The sequence below is a fragment of the Plodia interpunctella genome, chromosome 1 (assembly GCF_027563975.2).
Source record: "Plodia interpunctella isolate USDA-ARS_2022_Savannah chromosome 1, ilPloInte3.2, whole genome shotgun sequence".
In the NCBI taxonomy this organism is placed as follows: domain Eukaryota; kingdom Metazoa; phylum Arthropoda; class Insecta; order Lepidoptera; family Pyralidae; genus Plodia; species Plodia interpunctella.
Window position 1 is genome coordinate 8,866,074 of NC_071294.1, and position 23,032 is coordinate 8,889,105.

Genomic DNA, 23,032 nt, shown 5'->3' on the forward strand with positions numbered 1-23,032 from the left:
CGATATAATCTGACCCAGTGTACTTCTTTGGGATCATTAAAAGGAACTAACGCATAGTGATGAAAATTGTTCCTCTGAAATAACTACCGTGACAGATCAGCGCCAGTTGTTGAAGGAACTACTTACTGTATCTGTGGAAGTCTATTGGAAAAAGGTTATTTCTAGCAGTAGACTTAAATGTTATAAGTATGAAACATTACTTTGACAACAACTATTTAAAGTTATCACCTGCAAGAAATACCGGATTCCAACTGTTTTACTGCCATTTGGTATAATTCTAAATTGTCTAATTCTGGAAGTATTTCTGTGAAGTCATCAAATTCCCTCAAATCTGCAACCTGAAATAAGTAGATAATTATTTATCATAAATATTGATAAGTAATGTTCTTCTCTATTCTAAGTGTCTTGTCTTTGTGTGTTTGAAAGTTTGTAAATTATATTCAGAAAATAGAATCTCGCAGTAAAATGCGATCATGAATCTAACGAATTAAGTAGGCGAGATATTTTATTAAATCTAATCTAATCTAGCCTCCAGTACATCTCCTAAATAATTAAATTTGTTGTGGAAAATAAATTAATTACATGTTAATTCCTAGTTTAAGTCGCCTGAAACAGACGCCTGTGGTTGTGGCGCAACGTTTAACGAAGCGATAAGCAGCTGCACCACTCCCACCCGGTAAGATGACGTTCATTTAAAAGTGAGCTTTAAATCGTCCTCTGTAAAAACACACTTTACATTAACAACTAATTAGAGAACTGCACGTTGTAAGCTCCAGTGAAGTACGTCTATATAGGACGTTTTATGTAGGTATTTATTTTTAGAGGAACCAATAGCTAAGTTTACAAAATATATAGGTAAAACTTTTAAGACAATTATACTTCCCGTCGGAAAGCCCATTAATTACTTATAGGTAGGTATAGGTTTCCACTAACAAAACTCGCTTGCAATGAATATTATTTTGCCGGGTGGGACTTGAGTGTGAGTGATGGCGTAGTATAGCAGTATGCAGTAATAACTTCCTACCTGGTCTTCAGCCGAGGCGAAGGACTCGGCGCTGGAGTGGTGGTCGCGGCGCGTGGGCTCGGAGCCGGTGTGCGTGGAGAGCAGGCGCGAGCGGCGGCCCGGCCTCGGCTCCGCGCCGCCGCTCTCCGACCGGAACAGCACCGACCGTTGGTCGAGGAATAGCAACTCGCAACGCTCCTGACGACATACATCATAAAATAACAAAACTGTCCCACAGTAGACGCCTAATCCTTACCGTGGAATCGAGAGCGGTATAACAGTAATGCCGCGCTTCGATTAGTCGATGGCACGACGCTTACAGACAAGTTATTATTTGATTATATCTCGACGACAGCTTCCTAATGAAAATATACATATTCTCATGCCTGTTTCCCATGGGATAGGCAAAGACTAGGAATTTCCACTTACCACGATCTTGACAAATCTCACTCGATTCCTCTATAACAACAACTATTTCCTGGCAAATATTTGTATTTCGGCATAACAAACACTACATAGGTAAGTATGTGTTTTCTCTCTTAACTGTGCATATTCCCGCTTACTTACTTCTTAACTTCGCACGGTCTTCGACATCCTATAGTCAGCCAGAACACAACATCAGCCCAAGCAGGACCAGTACCTACACTATGTTCTATTCCAAGCTATATGATTATACCTAGTTCGTGCCCAATTTAGTCGAAATCTGTCGATTACATTTTACATGATTAAAAACCTTTATTTCGTCTGAGCATTTTCCCGGTTTCTTCCCAGCTAAAGCATACCCTGGGCTCCGGGCGTAGCCCAGGGTACGCTTTCTTAATTTTTCGTCCTACGGTCGCCGGTATCTAATACAGCAACATCAACAAGCAGTTCAAAGGATGAATTAGTGAGATTTCTTCGTGTAACGTGACGAGAAAGTATGAAAGCGGACCTTGGGCTTTAATGTCCATGGCTGGGAAGGCTCTCAGTTGAGACAGAGGTCAAACATTATTAAATATTCTATAGCCTAATAACAATGATTACCTGTAACAAATACGCGTTTTGCAAGAGGTCCTGTATTTCACGACAGAACTCCGCTTCCTCAGGTGAAGTGAGCGCCAGCGTGCCCGACACGCCGCCGCGTGCGCCCAGCGAGAACGCGGCCAGCGCGTCCTCCCAATAGTTTATACTAGTTTCCAGTGCCTCCATACCTGAAACAGATACTCTACTGTTAGTCTTCTTGGGTGGTATAGTTCTTTGTTGACTTGAGTTCAGTTATAGTTAACCTGACATTTTTTAAAACAAAGCCTTCTGCCACGGCTGTCTATATGCAAGGATTTTCATGCGCTTTCACCTATAGATAGTGTGATTCCGGGGACGGGCTGCTATTTTCTAGTTTTATGTTGAATATGATTTGTCTCTGATATTGCCAAAAGGTATAGGAAATTTTAAAAACTTCCACCATATGGAAATGTGAAACCTATTTCAACAAATGTGAAGTATAATGAAACACCCAAGTATAAAATTATATGTTTATTTATTCAGGTTACATATTTTAGAACGAAATATTTATAAAAGTCTTTGATCTTTTTAAGACATTAACTCTTATTTCACCTATTTTATTACATAGATAGCTTACACATTAAAAATAAATAAGTTTACAGACTTACGAAAAAAGCAATATTGCTAATATTTACAGCATGTTTATCTTAAATTAATTTCATAAAATTCACTGCTACAAAAATTCATCTTTAATGTTCCTATCATTTGTTTTTATTGGATGAACTTGCTGTAAATGATGAACTGCTTCTTGCACACCGCTGTTCAGATCCTGCAGTGTACCAGCTATGGCAGTGAGTGCATCAGTCATCCGTTCTTCGAGAATACTCCTTCTCTCTTCTTGAGCTTTGATCAAGTTTGCTATTGTCTCTAAGGATGTAGCCATGCGTTCCTCAGCTGCTATCCTCCGTTTTTCGAGATCAAGGGCCCATTTTGGAGGTGGTGATGATGACTCACCATTATCTGAAAACAGATAAGATTATAAAGTACCTCAGTATAAGTACTGTCTATAATTATAAATAGTCCATTGCAACAAAAAATAATCAAATTACCTATCATATTTAAATATTGACATTTGTGATCTATCATTGGCATGTTATTTTGTCTGCAGTTGGGCAAAGGTCTCACATAGATTTTTACATTGGAATTTAATGAGAAATTTTAGTACCACTTTTAAAATATTAAATAACCACCTGTAGAAGTTCTGGAGTTCCTTATAGACCGCTTGACTTTCCCATTAGTGGTAGAAAATTGTAGCTTAACATTCTTCAAGGGTTCTGAATCTGAATCTTCGTTGTGCTTAACATTATCCAGGGGTTCTGAATCTGAGTCTTCACCAACAAAACTATCCATGTTTTCAGAAGATCCAGTTGTATTAACAATATAACTCTTCCCACTTAGTTCCAAGGCTCTAATTTCCACTTCATCAAGTGGAATTACTCTGTTTGAAGCTCCACCAGAGGCTGACCTTCGAGTATCAGCACCTTTTTTTCTACATTTATGGCGCCATTCAATCCAGTACTGAAAGTTAAAAAGTTTACTAATTGAACTTTTCTAAACCCAATCAGTCTCGATACATGTTCCATAAAATATAGTTACCCGTCTCCATAAATGAGGAGTTTTCAAAGTTCCAGATGGAACACTGTTCAGTTTCTTTGTCACATCTATCCATTTCTGCTTGATTTCCTCGCGTGTGCATCTGTGCAAATCTTTATTAGCTTCCAGAAAATCAAGGAGAATTTTTTGTTGCTGTCTTAAAATGCGTCGTGGGGGAGCCATATAAACTGAAATAAATAATATAAACTTGTAAGCATATAATTACACTAACCTTAAATTGACACATTTCAACTTTGTCTTTTTATAAGACAATTCGTTCTCAGAACTTAGCATAATTAATGTCCAACCGGCTCCAAACACTTCCCATGTCCCATACGTCAGTGATATAGATCAATGGTATTGATTATAATTTCCTTTCTTGCCATTCTTATATTCATCGGGAAGATATTCATAAATTTGAAATAAATTCACAAAACTAGATTTTACTACTAGGTATAGATAATATCTTTGTTTTGAATACAGAACGGTATACGGTCTGTACCTACTAAGGAGGTACCTACCTATATCCTATCCCATAACTATTTTTATTTGTTTGTCGCATTTGTCAAACAAAATCTGTTTGACGTTTGACAGTTTGACATGACATTTATTACTATGATTAAAAATAAAAACTAAAAAACCAAATAAACTTACCTAAAAATATAGACACAAATTTCAACAATTAAAATTTAAACTATGTATAAATAAATAAAATTGATTTGAATAAAACATTGAGCCTTTAAATAGTTATTATTATCACACTGAATTGTGTATTGTCATACCACGCCCTCTGCCATGGAGTAGCAGCCGTAATTGTCCTGATTAAGTTCACAGATGGCACTATTTTATGCTGGCTGTAGGTACATTATCACAACACAGTTTGCCAAATATTGGGGATTCGGCATATTGTGTAGCCGGAATTAGAAAAAAAGAAACCTATGTCGGCTATACACTATCGCCGAACTCAGACCGATGCCAACGCGAATGCATGAATATAGTTTGTATTCTCATTCAAATTTCATTTATTTGCCGCAATGAAAAACCAGCAATTAATACTGAACCATCAAAGTTATGCAAACTGTATTACGATAACAATCGAGTTCAGTAGGGGACATTAATTTTATTAGATACTAAATTGATTATAGGACAGATAATTTAAAATATAAAAGATAGAAAAAAAAGTACTCAGTTGTAAATAATGAATTATATATAGATGAGTAGGTAGGTTAGTGAGTGCTCAATCGAAACGTTATAAGTACGTAATAACTGTATTTTTAAGACATTAGAATTAAACTACAGACAGAGCAGTAGTTAAATCAAATTTATTAGTAGGAAACTTGCATTAACTCACCATATGTGTTTCAATTGACAGCACATTAAACATTTTTACGTTTGACCTGATGACAAACGGCATCCAAAGCGACCATACCCACCATGGTGTCGGCTTACATGGCAAAGTTAATTAATTTACCCGGAATTTAATATTCGCTTCACGGAACGTCTACGTGACAACTTTAAGCCTACTCAGTGCACGCGATTTGATATAACATCACTGAATTAGTTCTAAAAACTAAACGCAAAAATCAATTAAGTATAAATAAATATATATACACGGGTATAAAAAAAATCTATACACTTTAACCTTCCTCAAGAATCACCCTATATTTTGGTAAAAACTGCATGAAAATCAATGCCGTATTTTTTTAGTTTATCGCGAATAGACAGACGCCGCAGAGGATTTTGTTTTAGAATATGTGAGATAAGGATAAGAATATATTAATCGGCATAACTGGAAAAGAGGAAATTCGAAAAAAGGGCAAGGCCATAGAAAGTAAACATTGCAGTTTGAAGAATCCATTAATACACAGATACACCTTGACTATCTTTCTTAAACACAATTATCAGGTTCAATACAAAGCATTAGATTAGAACAACGCCATTAATTTCAGACACTCCTATCTATTTTCGTCGACCTGACGAAAGCTTTTTGTCATTTAACTATACTGCCACAGAATAGCTTTTTGTTGTAACATTTCGGTAAGTACATACTTTAATTTAAAAACTACTTTCGAATAAGTAACTTAACCCATTAAGTTTAAAGTTGGTTTTAGATCAAATTGTATACTGATTTTAAAAGGTTTTTTGTATGTAAAGGATTTTCCGCGGTCACGAGCGCGACTGTGACTGCGAATTTTAAACTTGCGAACCGGTTTTTGGAGCAACGTCATCTAACTCCACGAATACTTATATACTTAACTCCAAAGGTTCTTGGAAAGATGAATGATCTGGTAAGTGTAGCCAGTGAAGAGTGACTCAAGATACGATGATAAACAAATACTCCAATAATGTATATTCTCCAATCTCCATTACATTTCCCAATGCATCTCAATAATCATGGGTTGTCAGTCTCATAAATGCTAACACTAATTAGTTCCAAACTAAATAGCATTTATACATCTGTCAAAATCAACAGGTAGATAGAAACAGAGAAATTTTCTATAACTTAAACATAGGAAGAAGGAAGAAACCCATGCACCTCTTAACATAAACAATGTTACGAAAATAAAGGCAACGATTAAGAAAAGTCTTGAACTTTTCGGACAGAATATGTCCGCAGGGTCTCCTCACCTCCTCACCAAGCATACGCAAGCAAGACATACGTCGGCCGCCGACATCGTCCGCGGGCACACCACGCGCCGCGCCGACACGCCGCCGCTCCGCCAGTCCTACGGAAACTCCGCACTGCGGCGGTACCCTGTCATCTCATTTCTAACTGCGTCGCATCTACCCGTAGCGTCTCCTCGAGTGAACCACTCATTTGGATGCTAACAGTGATTCTACCAAACAGTTTAGTGTATGTGTAGTTCTAAAAAACATAGGCCTGTGATCTCCCAGGGGCTTTCTTCGATACTTACTGCGATCGTTGAGATTTAGGTAAGAACACCTGAGACTGAATTCCAATAAAACTAATTGCTATCGAGAGTTCTCTCCGGTATGTGAATATTGCAGAGATACAATTATTTAATTCAATAAATTAGAAGTTAATTAATAGCTTGAGAATACGTAGTAGAAATTCCGGTCGAGAATACAAACACCTATCTAATAACAAGAACATCTTTTATATCTGGCTTTGACCTTTGCCACCACTATGGAAGCATCTTCGAGCATGTTATTAAAAAGATCATTGTCAGTATTTCTACTAAGTACAAATATACAATAAGGTTTTTATTCCGATTTTTATTACTATTTTTTTAAAGTAATAGGTTAGAGGTAATATAAAAACTGAAAACGATACATAACAAATTTATCTGTTTTCCAAATGAAGTCCTAATTAAGTACTTAGTTTCTCTTGCACTTCAAATCTGTTTCATTTGAATCGATTTGAAGTGCAAGAGAAACTAAGTACTTTAGAAATAAGGTAAGTCAAAATCTGGTAAGTTTTTTTAATTTATTGTTTAGTCAGATTCAGAGCTTATTAAGTCAGAAGAACACTGCCACATTTTGAACACTAGGAGAGGACCTCCTAACACGTTTCTTTCGAACCGGTTCCTCGCTCGTTTCACCGGCAACTTATGCAACCGGAGGATGCTTAGTGCCTAAATCTTCATCATAATGTCAAATGACATCAATTAAACATATTGTTATGTGGTCCTTCTCTTCAGAAGCAAAGTAAAACGAGTCTAGCATTTAGTTGAACATATCTAGCACAATTCCATGAAGCATAATGCATTTTCTTCTGTTTCTTGTTCATGCAACTGTTTGGTACAGGACTCTTTCAGTTCCTGTCACATTTACGAATTTTGTGCAGTTTATATCATCCTTCCATCGTATTTGTGTCCACTCCAGCAGTCGTCTGCACTATAATTCTACTTTTGTGACTCCACTCAGCCTATTAATTCTTCTTCTTTTTTTTTATCATACAAGTAAGTTATTATTTCCGTCATGTTGCAATGAAGACATGTAAATAAACCAAAGGAATTTCACCGCCCTTGCACAATGAAATTAACAATTTTACCGATAAAACAAAAACTGCAGCCGTTACTAACATTATCGAAATAATTCACTGTTTACATTGGCATACGATTGCATTAAAATTCAATGCGCAACATTCCGTGAAAACATCTGCTTAAAAGTATAAACTAAATGATAGATATCTATGGTTTCACTGCAGACGGCAGCTGCGATTCCACGTGTCCCTGCGACAATTGTATTCATAGATAATCTCCAATAGTTGCGAAATAAGCATTGTGTCCCATACCGACATGAAAGGAAAGGAATGCCAAAACAGCTCTGGATTCTGCTGAATATGATGCTGCAATATTACTTATCGCAATTCTGGTAGTACCTACAATAACTTCTTTTTGTAGTCACGATAAAAAATATATATATTCTTGATATTCGAATCAAAAGTTTTGAGTTTGTTTTGATGGCTCGCGATACTGTTGCATTCGTATTGTCTTAGTTACACGATAAAATATTTTACTCTTGTTGATGATTACTACTGCCCACTGTTTGGCGTCGATGTATCGATCTGCTATGCCTCCTGTTACCTCATTGGGAATTTGTCCATTCATGTTATTGTATTTTAGTTCATGGTCATGATAATGTACTTTTAAATGAATTCGCATCTTTTATTTAATGCAAGTTAAAGTTGCAAGCATACCTAATGAATTGAATGTGACAGGCGACGCGCCGGCCACAATTGAAAAAGCAATTGAAGTAGGTACTAATACCAATTTACTACGATGCAGCGTGTGCTGGGAAGCCAATTAGTATTCAATTTCATAGATTTATCATAGTATTGGAGTAAGTAATTGTAACGGTGCAAACTGAAAAGTTATTAATAGATTAAGTCTAGTTTTATCCAGTTTGATCTTTACGTTTTAATCAAGCAAGAACACTAAAGCAAAGACATTATGTATGATTATGGTGGATTTGAAGATTGGCAACTAACCGATAGGGTCCGGGAGACACGCTGAATTGCCTCCTTCGTAGCATCTCGGTCTCGACTAATTGCTCATCTCCGTTTATAACAATACATGTTGAATATTTCAAGAGTAGCCAAACGTTGTAAATTTATCGGAAAAATTAAAATTTCAGGGAGTTTTGCTTGCATTTGATATTTAATCGAAATTTTAATTAAAATTTAATTAGACCTAGACTAATGCTTGAAATTAGCGCTTTCCGACCCGACCCCTGTTATAAAATTTACGCGCGTATAAATTCCCGAACCCTCAAGCTGGCCTACTTAAGAGCGCGGAGACATTTCGCGAGCAATAAGTAGGCGCGTTGTCGGCTGGAAAATTGCGTCAATTTTTGGAGCGGGCATCACCCTCAACATAATCAGATGAATAGCTTTTACAAGGAAAATTTTGTTCTTACACATACATTAAAAAGTAACCAGATGTATTTAAGTTGAAATATACTTGGAATATAGATAAAATAGAATCATTGTAATCAATATTAATTACTAATGTTTTTATGCTGTTTCAACTCCCAAAGTTTTTAAAAGATAAATTATTATTATCAAAAAATATTTCTAATTTGTTAAATGTATTTGTGTAAATTGTTTAATAATTAACACTAATAAAATCTAAGTACAATAAGCACTCATTACATTACATTACCTACACAAGAAGAGAGCTCGTTTGCTAGTATAATTCCGTGCTCAAACACGAGCACGGAATTATACTAGCAAACGATTTTCCATGGAATCTTGTTAAATTTTTATTGCTGGCCAAGGAGGGTTAACATGGTTCGCGTTTTATGGTCGTAGGTACTCTGAAAAGTTTAGGGGGAAGTAATCCCATAGCTTAGCCGTGAATAAGAATAAGAATAAGAATAAGAATAAGAATAAGAATAAGAATAAGAATAAGAATAAGAATATTTATTTGTGAGACATAGGTAAGTACATTATAAATACAGTTGAAATAAATTAGTGGGTAGTATCACTATGCTCTGTCTTTAAAGACTTACAAATATTATTAAATTGTCATAACGTGCATCACTAAAATGTATCCAAGGTAACAATGTCAACATCAATCATTCAAATTTATTTTAAACATTTTCGTGACCTCATTGGTCTAGGTCTAGGCAAATATACATCGTACTTCCACAGTACCAATCTCTGCTGAACGAGGTCGCATCCCTTGGGGTGCGAAAAAAGGGGAAAGGTTTTCGTAATTTATACTTGTGTTGTCGTCATAACCTCGCGACAGTGATATCATCTTCCCGTTGCGATGCGAAGCGAAGCACTTTGAATTCTAATATTGAAAATTAAATAATCTGACCTAATGATATTCAAATGAAGGTACTTGATGTTGACATAACAATCGGGGAGGTCACGACACTAACGAAGGGCTTAGAACTTAGTCTGGTGGAAGTGGTTGATAAGGGGCTGAACCGAGGGCGATTCTCGTATTCGTATGCAGGCCGCGCGGTTGGCGGCACGATCGATACGCGCCCGCGCGACGGCGACGCCACCCTCACCCGCAACACTTACAAGTCTGCTGCAAATACATTCACTAAATGTTATTTGAAGAGACGTATGTAACTTTAATTGGTATAAATAATAATATTAGTATATTTATCGGTTACGCGGTCTAAGAAAAGGTCGCTATTTGCAAACCGCTGATTTTGTAGTTACAACGAGATCTGGATCTCTGTTGCGAGAAAGCCCCCGTAAGATGTAATTTTCTGGTCATTATCTTATCCAACCGGCGAACCTACGTCCATCAGTTAAACTCGTATACAACAGAGTTAATATCACTATGGATTAGCCTTCCCGGGTGAATGCTTCACGTGTGCGTAGGACAAAGCGTAGTTGGGATCGAAATAATCTGTATTATTCTAATTGATAAAACGTTTTCGTGTACCTACTATATATGCAATACTAATATCGCAAATGGCGCGAACTTGTGAGATAAGACGATGACATCACTACTGGCTCCCGCGGTTACCGAGGAAAAAAAACCGTGACTGCCAACAAGTAGGCATTGAAAATACAAATCGGTGACCGTTTGGCCCTGATCTTGACGAAAAGTTAATGGCCTTCGAGCTCGGGCGAACACGAAGCAAAAGAGAAATAAACACATGGTTGACATGGTGACATTAACCTCGTTAAACCCTCTTGTAACATAATAATGCCACATAAACAAATGATAGCATTCATATTATGATGTCATAAATGTTAAATAGCTATTTATAAGATTCAGATTAATAAGCGTGGGTTGAGAATACCATAAACATAACAGAGTATTCATGAACATAGTTCCTACTCTTGTGTTATTTCGTCCAATATAATGCAACTGCAATCAACCCTAAGTTTCGTTCCGATGTTTACAGAGTGAAACTTACTATCTGTTTACTAATAGCTTAATGCACTACCGATGGCTGTCTGACGGACCTCAGGGGGAGCTACCGCAGACTTGGGGAGGAAACTTTCAATATGCGCAACAATTTATTCATAAATGGTTTATATAAGTATAATTATTATGTGCAAAATAGTTAAACCTAGATAAGCTAAGTATTATTATCGTCGATCGATTATATCATCTTTTACTTTTTCTTGACCACTGCCCGCGCAGGGTCGGCACGTCGGCACAATATGTCTATTTCGTTCCGTCATTCGCTATTGCAACCGATTTGATTTTTTTCCTATAACCTTACTTGATATACTATTTTCACCTCATTTTCTTTCATTGGTCTTCCTTTATTCCTACAGCCGGTCTATTTCCAACAGATAATTCCATAGAAATGCTAAACCAACAAAATCACGTAGCATATTAATAACATGAAAATGTATTCAGCCACGAGCGTCTATTTCATATGCAACCAAAGTACAAAACGAGTTACAAAATAATACGGCGGAACAAATACTATTGTCGAATTATTTATGACGCATTGTACTTGGAATACACATTACACTTTAAGATCGAAATTTAATTTACATAGAGAAGGAGATAATCCGGGATTTTAAGTTGATTAAATTTGGTTCAGCGCTTATGAAAAGATTATTTCACATCCCAATACCTACACCGATACGAATTCATAGGAGACTTAGCATAGGAATGTTCACAATGAATTTAATTCGATCGATTGAATATTGCCTCGACCGCGACCACCAGATATGCATGAATTGATGAATTTCAATTAACAGATATACACAGGAGACCGCGTAACGTACATAACTATAAAGATTGTTGGCAATGCACAAACATTGGATGCATTTGCGAGTCGTTAACAGGGCATTGTCTGCCCATGGACACGATATTGAGGGAAGGTATTCATGAAACCATTTTATGAACGTATTTATGAATTTTATTTTGTAAATAATCAGCAGATTTTAGGTCTAAATTAATGTACATTTAAAAAAATCAAATTATAATAAATAATAAATAAAAAAAACTTTGATGTTATTTCCGGCAGCGTTAGTTAGTATAGATCGATCAGAGGATAAAAATGAAATACAAAGGTTGTTCGTGCGTGGGTACCTGGATGCGTTCCCTTATTATATTTTTTTCTGGTCCGGCCATTGCTCCCCGTCTCGGACGACCCTTTGGACGAACGATGATTAGAGCGAGGGGAACGAGAATACGAGATGCAGCTGCTCTTTTTATTTTGTATTACAAATTCTTGTGATACTTATTCGCTGGAGGAAGTTAGTAGGTCGCGAAATTCAGCCATGGTAAAAATGTACACAGATCTCACGTTAATTTATTGTATTGTTTTATATTCCATATTTCATATAACATGTGTTCTCTTTAGTGTTATGCTCACAAAGCCTAAAGTATATCTACATTAACAATGTATAAGGAAAGTTGAACGAGACATTTCTCATGTGTAAAAAGTAGTAGAGATGTGTCGGTTGACGTGTGTGACGTAACGAGAAACGCAATGTGTTCTCAACTCTTTAAGAGCACAACTTTTTCTTGAGGCGCCAGACTATGGAGATATCTTGCTGTCACCACACCAACACTAGTTTTCTATCTCATGAATAGTGGTAATGTACTCGTTCATGTTACACGCCTTGAAATCTTAAGGAAAAAGTGCCATCGTCACAAAAGTGGAAGTCATTTGTGGTTCATTCTGTGCTTCGTGAGAGGTATAGTATATTGGCGAGAATCATAAAACTTTGTATGGTTCGTGAGATGTGGTTCATGTTGAGTTTAACCCATAGGCACATTTTGATTAAAGAATAGTATCGTATCTCGTGACTGGAAATAAAATATACTTATTAGGTTGTAGTAAGAAACATCCTAGGTAAAGAGAAGTGGGAATTGGATTAGTCTACAAAGTATTAGTTGAGATAGCTCCAGGGAAATTGCTTTGTGGAATTTCGCAGCTGCAGATATAACACTAAACAATAAGAACAAACGGCACTGTCAGAATTGTTTATGTCTCTCATAATTGATAGATAACCTAAAATAAAACTGATCTCAAACAGGATGAATGTATATATGAACGTGTGAATGTATATAATACTCATTCTATTACTAAATATTTTTGTAATTTTATTGAATACTTAGCCGAGAGGAGGTGATATTAAGCTGTCCGGGTTGGATTAACGAAGCTCGGTAAAATTAATTACTTACATTGGACCAACAAGTGGTTATCGCGGTCACTGTGAGGAAATTAAATGAACACGCGCGGACGCTTCTTCGTGGTCGTTTCTTATTAGAACATCGACTTATTCACGACTGCTAAAAGCCCAATGAGAAAAACATACAAGGATATCTTTGGTCAAAGATCGTAGATTAAGACGTCATCTGTTTTATTTATATTCAAATATATAGCATGACCGATTAGAATCAATTTAAAAAACCATTACTACAACGTAGGACAACACCATTAATCGAACGTAAGGGCCTTATTTTCTACTTCCATAAACACAAAATTAATTCGGAAGTACCTATCTCATTTAAATTCTTCGCATGATCGAACGTGCCTGGCAGGTGTTACATGAAAAACAGAGACAATGTCATGCAAGTATCGGCCGAGAGCTTCCGGCGCGAAGGTCGGCGCGTGCGCAACCACGTGCTTACGTTTGTATATTTAATACTCTATCGCTTTATTGCGTTATATTTACCATTACAATGGGAGTTAAAATACTATTTTAATGTAACCATAAACAAACATTACTATTTTATCACTGGCGTTTCCAAACACATTATTATGCCATGCAATGTGAATGTAAGTCCCACAGTTTATATCACGTTAATAGTGATTCATAAGACATATCGTAAAAGTCTATCAACAATAGTGCCCGCACCAGGATTCCGGCTCACACCACCGGCGATAATTTAATATCCGCTTGAAATAATCCTATTTCCTCGGTAATTCTGGCAATGCCCTTGACAATAAGGGCACTTGTATCGTGGTGCTATGCGCAAACGGGCATAACTATTTATACCAGTATAAGGCTATCTAATAGCAATTGCTTAAAATTCTGAGCAAAACTGGAAAATAAACTGTCACTTCTTGGAAGTGAATGAAAACTAAATTCAAAAGTCAGGGAGAGAATTAAGTTTATCTCTATGTTGATAGATCACCTGCTGATTATTAGAAAAAAAATGACCCAACGATATTTGGTAAACATTAAAAAATATATGGGAACCAGAGTGAAGAACTATTAATAACAGAAATCATGGATTAGAGAACCGATAGCCGCGATCAGATGTGTGCTAGATAATTATAGAAAGCACGACAACATGATGCATTTTAACAACAATATCAATATACAGTTTCCAGTCTATTATGAGGTTCACATTAGAAAAGCACTCTTAAACGTTAAAAACTGGCACGCAATGCTAAACTTCAAAAAATTGGTTATGTGAATATAATTGCTTTTTTGCAATAGAAAACTGATACAGAAAACACGTATTGCTACTTTATGTTTTGCAAATTAGAGTTGCGCAGTTTTCTGGCAAATAAAAACTTGCTCATACATACCGTAAATTACTTTTCACGCAATTCACAATGTTACATGAAATCTTGAATCAGGTAGTTAATGTAACATAAAGGCATCAAACCGTACACAATCCAAACTAGACATAGGTTATTTCTCTTCTTATATTCAAAATGGTATCGCAATTGCATTTAATTTTATATTCCAATATTCAGAGAATCCAAACCTTCGCTCCGTGTTCAAGGGCATTCATTTCCTTGTCAAAGGTTTCCGTGAAGGCCTTGGCCGGCCAAAGGGACTACGTCCTTGAAATTCCCTCGCCTGTTCCTATCTTTGCTCCAGATGTTATATTTATATCTGGTCAAAATTTGACGCCGCCGATCGATCAAAGAAAGGTTTCGTGCCAAGTTTTATCACACGGTTGATTTTATTTAATTGCAGGAAGTTTAAAAGGTGCAAAATTGTTGATAATAGTTACACACCACTATGTATTTGAAAAGAGTTTTGTTGTAATAATTCAGGAAGCATTTGCAAATCATGGTGATACACTTCCGGCAGAATACGTCCCTTTTTGAGGTCGCACCACTTTCTAACGGTTCTTCATTGTGTTATGATCTAATAAGTGTAGTGTATGAATGAGTCACTAATGGATATCTATTAAATATTTAATAGTATTTAATGGTGATATAGTTATGTTAATAAAAAAATGCTACAGTGAATTACTTAGGTAAACAAATTATTAACAATATCAATACCAAATATTATTTTACGCCGCTACTACTTATTTTCCTAACCTAAAGATATTGTCTAGTTTAGTCGTAGACGGAAACAATAGTGCAAGTGTAGAACTTGCACAGTCTTACTCAAATCTCAACTCAGACCTAATACATTATGGCAGTCAAAGCTTGATATTGACCGGAGATAAACGCGTTGGTTTCATTTCTCAAGCACCATATTCAAGCACTGTTCTTGTAAAATAATATGTTATCCTCAAGTTGCTTGAACAATACGCAATTCGCTGGTGAGACTGGTGCAACACCGAATGCAAAACAAACAACCTGAGAACCTTATATTACAAATGCACAAAGGAGTATAACTGACGGTGTATTGAAGCGGACAATGCGCCGGTAACGGGACAAGGCACTAATTGTGAACAGTGAACCGAGCTCTTCCGTTACCCGCCACATAGCTAGCGTCTCCCGGGGTTAAAATACCAGACAGAAGTCAGTTTAACACAAGCGAGCAATATAACATAGAGCTAAGGCAGAACGGCAATTTCCAAACACATATGTGTCAGGAAATTGCATTTCAGTGTCATATGACACTGTGAAATGCAGGACGAATGCAGTTCTACGAACTAAATAACACTTAGAAACGCGAGTTTAAAATGAAAGTATTTTTCTTCCTGCTCTCTTGTTTACTCAATACTGACACAGACCTTACAAATTAAAAAAATAAAATAAATTAGTCTGTTTTGTAAAACTTGTTTTAATAATATTTATTATTGATAATGCAAAATTTAGCATGTCTCTTTAGTATTTCAATTAAAAATCTAATGTATTCGAGTAATTAGGGAAGAAGTGATATGGCTGCCTATCGTATATACAAGACAAATTAGTGTAGACGATCGCAAGTGTTAGGCGTGCATTGAATACTAATTTAGCTGGTAGAAGCGATCAGTTTTCAAGTCACGAATTAATAATACTGATGAATGTATGAATACTCATCGATTTATTATCGGCGTTAATAAGGAATAAACAATAGGTCGATAAATCTGCCTAATCGATGATAATACATTTACACTGTTTCAAAAGAAAGCATTTATTGCAATATACGAAGCCTAAAAATTCTACATTAATATATAACTTGTAGTTCAGTTGGCTTTCTTACTGAAGCTAATGACAAAATAGTTTGCACTAATTGATCATCCCGATAAGACTGGCAAAGACGGCAAATTTATATTGAAATCCTGTTAATGAAGGATGTAGAATAAAATCAATTAGACATTGAGGGTAATACGAATAGACAGAGAAAATTATATCTTTAGCACGGCACGCTTTTGCTACGTTGTATTGATAAACGGTGGCTATAAATTTATATTTAAACTGGTTCGAAGCCTTATCTCACGATTCTCAGGGACTACCCATAGATATATGTATATGTAAATAAAGTCAACTCCAATCAATTGGTAGCACTCATTTATCACTAGCGCAATCCAAAGCTCTCTAAAAACTTGTCCAAACGGTGCTTAAGAATGTAAACAATCTGATATTTGTTCTAAACAAACAGAAGAGTGTGAGTTAAGTTATAAGACATCAGGTGTGTGTACTTTGTACATTTTACCAAAAAAATATCTAACATATGGATAGAATTGGATGTGAACTTAATAATTAACAGATATTAAATAAAAATAGTATAATACATTGATGATGATTTCATGAGAAGACAGCAAGCGAATAGAGCAAATTCCTGTCTAAAAAAATTTGATAAGGTTGAAGTCAGTTTTATGTGCAGTGCAAATATGTAGATATTACAAAATTCACTACTTACAAAAAAACATTCACATGATGTGAAATAGACGAAGAGGCATGGCATACGCTAATATTGCAACATCTCCACCGTAGACATGTTGAACAAGCACTCAGGTTTTACTTGACGCCACCGCAACGCACGTACTGTGACTTCAGAGGAGTGTACTCCAACCGGTGTAAACATTTCCTAAAAATGTTTCCAGACAAAGAAAACTATCTTTGAGATGTCGACTTGAGCTTGAGACTCTTCATGCGATTCAGTCGTTTAAACTTCAATGGCAAGTTTTATTAAGGAAGGTGTAATGATTTATTAGCACCATAAAACTGCCCCATTTGAGTTCTTGGGGCAAAGAGAATAAGCCGAGTACCTCGTCCAAAGCCATAAAAACTACAGTTATATTGTTATGTTTGGCAATAATACATGCTTATTATTACGTCAAGCGCTTTAAATTGACACATCTTAATAACTTAAATTGCGTTGAAAGAATAATTTTATTTTTTGTTGCAAAAAAAAAATTCAGTTTACATAGGAAGGTATGAGTATTTATAGTCTGTCGACGACTATCAGATATCCAATCCACTTGTTAATACTACCGTTAGTGCATGGTTCACCAATCATTCATCTCTTATTACATGTCAAAGAGATATCTCAAGTCACTGCAATGTAAACTTATAAAGTATCATATTTATAATATAATTCTTCGCTTCTTTACACGTTGAGAATGAGACAGACAGGTGTCTGAAGATCAAATCCCCGGTTCTAGGTACTTATAAAACTTGTCAGTAGATAGTAAGGAGGCGTGTGGTCACGGAAGCTTTCTCGATGATGTTTCAACTTTTAGATTAAGATCTTTAGATGATACGGAAAATCTATATTTTATCAGAGAACTTTGGACGGAAAAGAAATAAATTTCATCATTGAATTAGTAAACCACCACTAATTGATTCATTTGCAAAATAACCTGTACGTATATGGCTGTTACAAAGTTTGTGGAGCATGCAAGTTATGCATAATAATAGGCAATATCTACCAGACAAACATGTGTGTTACGTAATCTAGGTACTTAATTACAATCAATCATCATATCTATATATATATATATATATATATATATATATATATATATATATATATATATATATATATATATATATATATATATATATATATATATATATATATATATATATATATATATATATATATATATATATTCAACGAGATCAAGATCGAGATCAGACAACCAACGAGATCTTCATTTATTAAGTGTAAATTATGAAAATTGAAGTCGTAAAGAGTGTGGGTTATAGTTATAGTACACGTGAGCATCTACATTACGCTCATTATGTTTCATTTACTACTGCGAGTTATTTCGAGGCCAACATTCCGGTATTTTATCGAGCCCTCACGCCTGACCATTCTATGCGCGTACAACCAACGGTGTTAATAGACCTCACCACAGTATAGTACGCCTTGCCCTTAATCATTATATAGCGGTCAAATGAATATTCAATACCCTTTGTTCCCTTTTGAGCAGCGGAAGGATAAATCAAAATTAAAACTTTTTATGAAGGTCGTCCATCTTTCGGGATTAAATAATTCGGTGATACGGTATTAATAAAATGTGTGATCATAAAATTTTTTTTGTAACATTTTGGGCATACTAATGAGACTATTGCGTGTGAGCCACGTGTTTCTATATTTAATACGTGCCTACACGACGATGTAGTTCCAGCAACTTAATTTGCGCCTCGTCGACTGACTTTAAAAATTTCAAGATCGTGCGCATGTCGGATTGAAGATGCTGCAATGATAAATAATTGAAGCTTGATGACTCAACATAGCGTCCGCGTTCGTCGACCTGCCTTCGACTTGGCGCCGTTATCTCAGATACTGCACTTACGTCTGCATTTTTGCATGAGTTTATATGGATATCATGTGAATCGTGTTATATCTTTCCCTTTTAACACGTACTTTATCAAAACAAAGTTTAATTTTATTTGCCAAGATCCTTCAATAAGAATTAGTCATGATAATTACAAAATGTGATGACTCAAATGAATGAACTTCATTGAAATAAGTATAAATGACTGAGTCACCAAAAGATTGTAGACAGAGTAAACCGATGACGTCACTAGTTGTATTGTGACTAGTTAGATAGCGTTAGACTAGCGAGATATATTTCTTTTATAGAAACATTAATGTGTGCTACACTCAGCACACAGCATCTTTTAATCCACACGCCGCCGCCTTGGTCTACTAATGGCGTTTCATTTCACATGCAGATGGGGAAACTCTGTCCGCAGTCTGTCTGCTAAGCAAAAAACTTTTTTTACTGGGAAAGCAAAAACTTTGCATTCGCAATAGACGAAATCCGTGGTTTGAAAATAAACTTGTACCATTGGCGTATAACTTTTACAGATTTTATATTATCTCTTTCAAAGCAATCATCTCATAGAACGACCAAAGATATGCTTCCACAAAGCAGAATAATTCCCACAAGTTTGTTAACCTACTTACGGAAGTAAACTTGAGAAGGGAATAGGGGAACTTAATTAGTGAGATATTGCACAATGTTTATTGCTCGACAGTTTGTTCAAAGTTGGCGGAGTAGGTATAATTAATGCGCAGTTCGGAAGCCGCCGCCCCGGTCTCCAGGCCCATATAAACGGGAAGTTAGCAGACCCTGCGTATTATCCGTAATATTACCTCTACATCTTTATTCATGAGAATGAATTATTGACATATGCAAGCTTCACAAGCTAATTTCACTCATAATGTGACGACTCATTAGAACGAAAATGTATAAATGGCACCCAATGCGAAATTTAGTCATGTCATGAATGAGAGTGAGAGACCGCCATACTATAAGTAATTAAAATTCATAGAATACAAAGGTTGAGTAAATTTGCATAACCGGTCATATATATTATGTGTGCAAAACATCACTACTATTAATTTGAACCGTGGATACGTTCCACATAAGTACTAATAAATTTAGTAATTTTCACGAAATTTTCGCAATCTTGAAAACGATGAAAATTTCTTGTTTCTTGAAGCTTATAATTTTGTACAACAGTAGATGAACGAATTTACATTTTTCGTGAGTTCTCAGGACCCTATACCAATAAATATGTAATGGAGGTACCGATATCGATTGCATTAGGTAAGAGGGTGGCTTTTACTACTGAACAGATGACATCAGCACAAAATTCTGACGTTAGAACTGTTTTTAGTTTCATCAGATTTCATTTTGCATTAGGGTGTTGTAGTCTGACTAGACTCAGGAAATATGAATAGTTTACTACAAAAAATCCTTCATTGCGTTTTATTACTTGCAAATTCGAGTAACAGGTATCAAAAAGAGAACAAAAATTTTAGGATTTATAAGAAATTCTTAAATGATATTAGTAAGCGCGATACGCTAAAGTTTTTAACAAAATGAATTATATAATGTTTGTATTTGGTTATTTAACAGAGTCAGTGTAGAGTGAGGACTAATGAGCAGCAAGGGAAGTCTCCCCGGGCTTGTTCCGCATCCATCTGAGGGCACTAAAGGTCTTGAATAAATAAAATGCAATTAGACTAGGGCGCCATGCACTTCCCTGCGCCCTACGAGACGCATAAAGTACCTACAGTTATGAAATCTCCCGGTCGATTTGTATACAGCAAGGGGAGGTGTGATTATCAATTTATATGTAATTCATTTCGGTTTTCTATAAATGTAAGTAGTTTAAATTACTAACGCGTGCAAATGGATTGAAATAACCCAAATCGTTCAAGCGATTGGATGGGATGGAACATGAACGGCCGCTAAATGATAACCTATAAATCCCTATTAACATCACTTGCCTCAGTTTGCTAATTTGGAATTGGGAAAAGCATAGCCATGTGCGGGGCGTCGTCATGGCAACCGAGGAAACTACGCCGTCTTCCGTTTTGCACCCCCACCCCAACGGTCCATGTTTTCCGGTGCTTAGTATACAAAAAAGCTTTGCCCCCATATTTTACATCTTAAATTTCATTAATGATTTCAGGACTACAAGATATTGCTAAAAAGGCCTAATGAACACAGCTAGAAATTGTTCATTACTTGATTATGCAAAATGATGGTCAAAGAGAGCATTTTCTATTTACGAAAATATGTACGAGATAAAAAGCCCGGCTATAACATGTGTAATGCTTTGTCCGGGATCCTCATCAAACCAGCGACCCGTAATAATAACTCCATTGCAAAGGGCCACGATTTTGCCAGACAATTTAGGATTGGGACCGTGGGGCGGTGTGCATCAAGAGCCTTATCGCGAGTTAAATGGCATATACGACATATTGTTTGGTTTGGGAGGGACTACGCTTAGATTACGAGGGCCAGTGTCACAACGTTTCTAAAGGAATATAGAGGTATAAACTCTGAAGTGATTGCAAAATTGTTGAAAATCCTGTGTTAACTTTTCCTCGTATAAATAAACAAATACTTAAAGTGTGACGTGCTATCTCATAGAAAAATCTTTAAAAGTCTTAACCTCTTAGAAATGGTAAGCTCTTGCAAATTACTCTGGATACGTCAAACAATACTTGAATGCTGTTTATGTTCCTACGACTTGGAATAAATATATATCTTTAAAACTCACCGTAAACATTTTATTTTTTTCGTTGACGAACAAATTCAGAGTTTGTGACAAAACTTCCCTTTAGCTGTTTGACCCCTGTCTAAATGCAATCGCCCATCCATCGAAACCCTCGACTTTATTGGAATCTCCCTCTACGCACTTGTGGTTAACTGTGCAATTTCATTGAGATGAGATTGTAAACCACAAATCGTGTAGGATATTTTCTTTGGGTCCGACTCGTATATTTGTGATTTACATTTAGAAACATATAGCAAAGTTGCTTAACTGAAGGCGAATATGTATTTAATTGCATAAAAATTATCATCGATTTGAACTACATGATTAAACCAATAAAGCATATGATCTTTGCCGCGTCCGGTTTGAAGTTGACCAATTCCACTCATAAAAGGAGCTGAGCAATCGATTAGAATGTTAGTCGTCCCGCCGCTACTCCTTATTATTCGCTCGATAGTATGTACAGAAACGAACGTACTCTAAGTAAGAATTAGCCGTTTCCTGTGACTGTATAATGAGTCTACTGCACACGAGTTGAAGATGTTGTATCTAGTTTCCAAGTGTTCATTGTAACAGTCGCACACAATAGGACCGTTGCCGTGGCGAAGGCCGACCTACCACTGCATAACGATTGCATTAATGCACACGCTCTCGTATAAAACTGTGGTATCTGGTTCTAGCAAATGCCCGTTTTTGTAGAAATATAAGCTATTAGTATTTGTTATCAAATTTTAATGTTTTAACGAGTTTTAACAAATTCAACCATTAAAATTTGGAACAATAGCTAGGTTCTCAAACCGAGGTTTAAGAACGTAGCTATTGTTACACTTTGTGGTTATGCCATTCGAACAAAGGTTATGGTTACGTGGCATGAATCAAAATTGATTCATTTAGTGGTTTTTATTGCCAAGTTTATTACACTGCGATATGCAAAATCAATTGCTGTATGAGCAATGTGCATAGAAATCAAATCTGCTAAATAATAATAGGTTTACACACACACGGGATCCCTTTCATTGGCATAATGTGTTTTATCCCAAAATGGATTGGCATAATGAAATTGGCATAATATATTTAGCATAATATTAATTAGACCGAATTTGGTTTTAGCATAATATGTGTTTAGACCGAATTTGGTTTTAGCATAATATGTGTAGGTTTAGGTGCGGCGGGGGTGGCCCAGGGCCACCCGTAAGCCGCTTTATAATGACCTTACATGAATATGCTTATTGCATTTATGCTAAAAATTGTATGCTAAAAACTGTTGTGCTTATTAGTATTATGTGAAATTATAATTAGTAGTAATTACAATATGCTAACTTATTTTATGCT

General features: G+C 36.0%; 3 protein-coding genes across 5 annotated transcripts in view; 1 reads left to right on the plus strand and 2 right to left on the minus strand.

Annotated features, from left to right (window-relative positions):
* The window catches only part of Miga (Mitoguardin), a 48,371-nt gene that overhangs the window by 3,066 nt on the left and 22,273 nt on the right, over window positions 1-23,032 (minus strand). The window contains exons 4-6 of the mRNA XM_053748341.2: window positions 2,027-2,193; window positions 1,025-1,201; window positions 229-338 (exon numbers count right to left, since the gene is read on the minus strand). Of these exons, the coding sequence (XP_053604316.1) occupies window positions 229-338; window positions 1,025-1,201; window positions 2,027-2,193 (454 nt within the window). The remainder of the gene's footprint in view (window positions 1-228; window positions 339-1,024; window positions 1,202-2,026; window positions 2,194-23,032) is intronic.
* LOC128671773 (uncharacterized) lies at window positions 2,501-4,199 on the minus strand. Of its 3 annotated transcripts, none has more exons than XM_053748546.1 (4): window positions 4,159-4,199; window positions 3,641-3,825; window positions 3,235-3,562; window positions 2,501-3,004 (listed from the first exon to the last, which is right to left on the minus strand). In XM_053748546.1, the coding sequence occupies exons 2-4, from the start codon at window positions 3,818-3,820 to the stop codon at window positions 2,718-2,720; spliced, it is 795 nt and encodes a 264-aa protein (XP_053604521.1). In that variant the 5' UTR covers window positions 3,821-3,825; window positions 4,159-4,199; the 3' UTR covers window positions 2,501-2,717. The 3 variants fall into 3 exon arrangements, with proteins under 3 accessions (XP_053604521.1, XP_053604513.1, XP_053604505.1); XM_053748538.1 differs by lacking the exon at window positions 4,159-4,199 and adding an exon at window positions 3,946-4,152; XM_053748530.1 differs by lacking the exon at window positions 4,159-4,199 and adding an exon at window positions 3,925-4,152.
* uzip (unzipped) overlaps window positions 6,337-23,032 on the plus strand; it is a 29,039-nt gene continuing 12,343 nt past the window's right edge. Inside the window, exon 1 of the mRNA XM_053748469.2 lies at window positions 6,337-6,571. The gene's annotated coding sequence lies outside the window, so the exon portion shown is untranslated. The remainder of the gene's footprint in view (window positions 6,572-23,032) is intronic.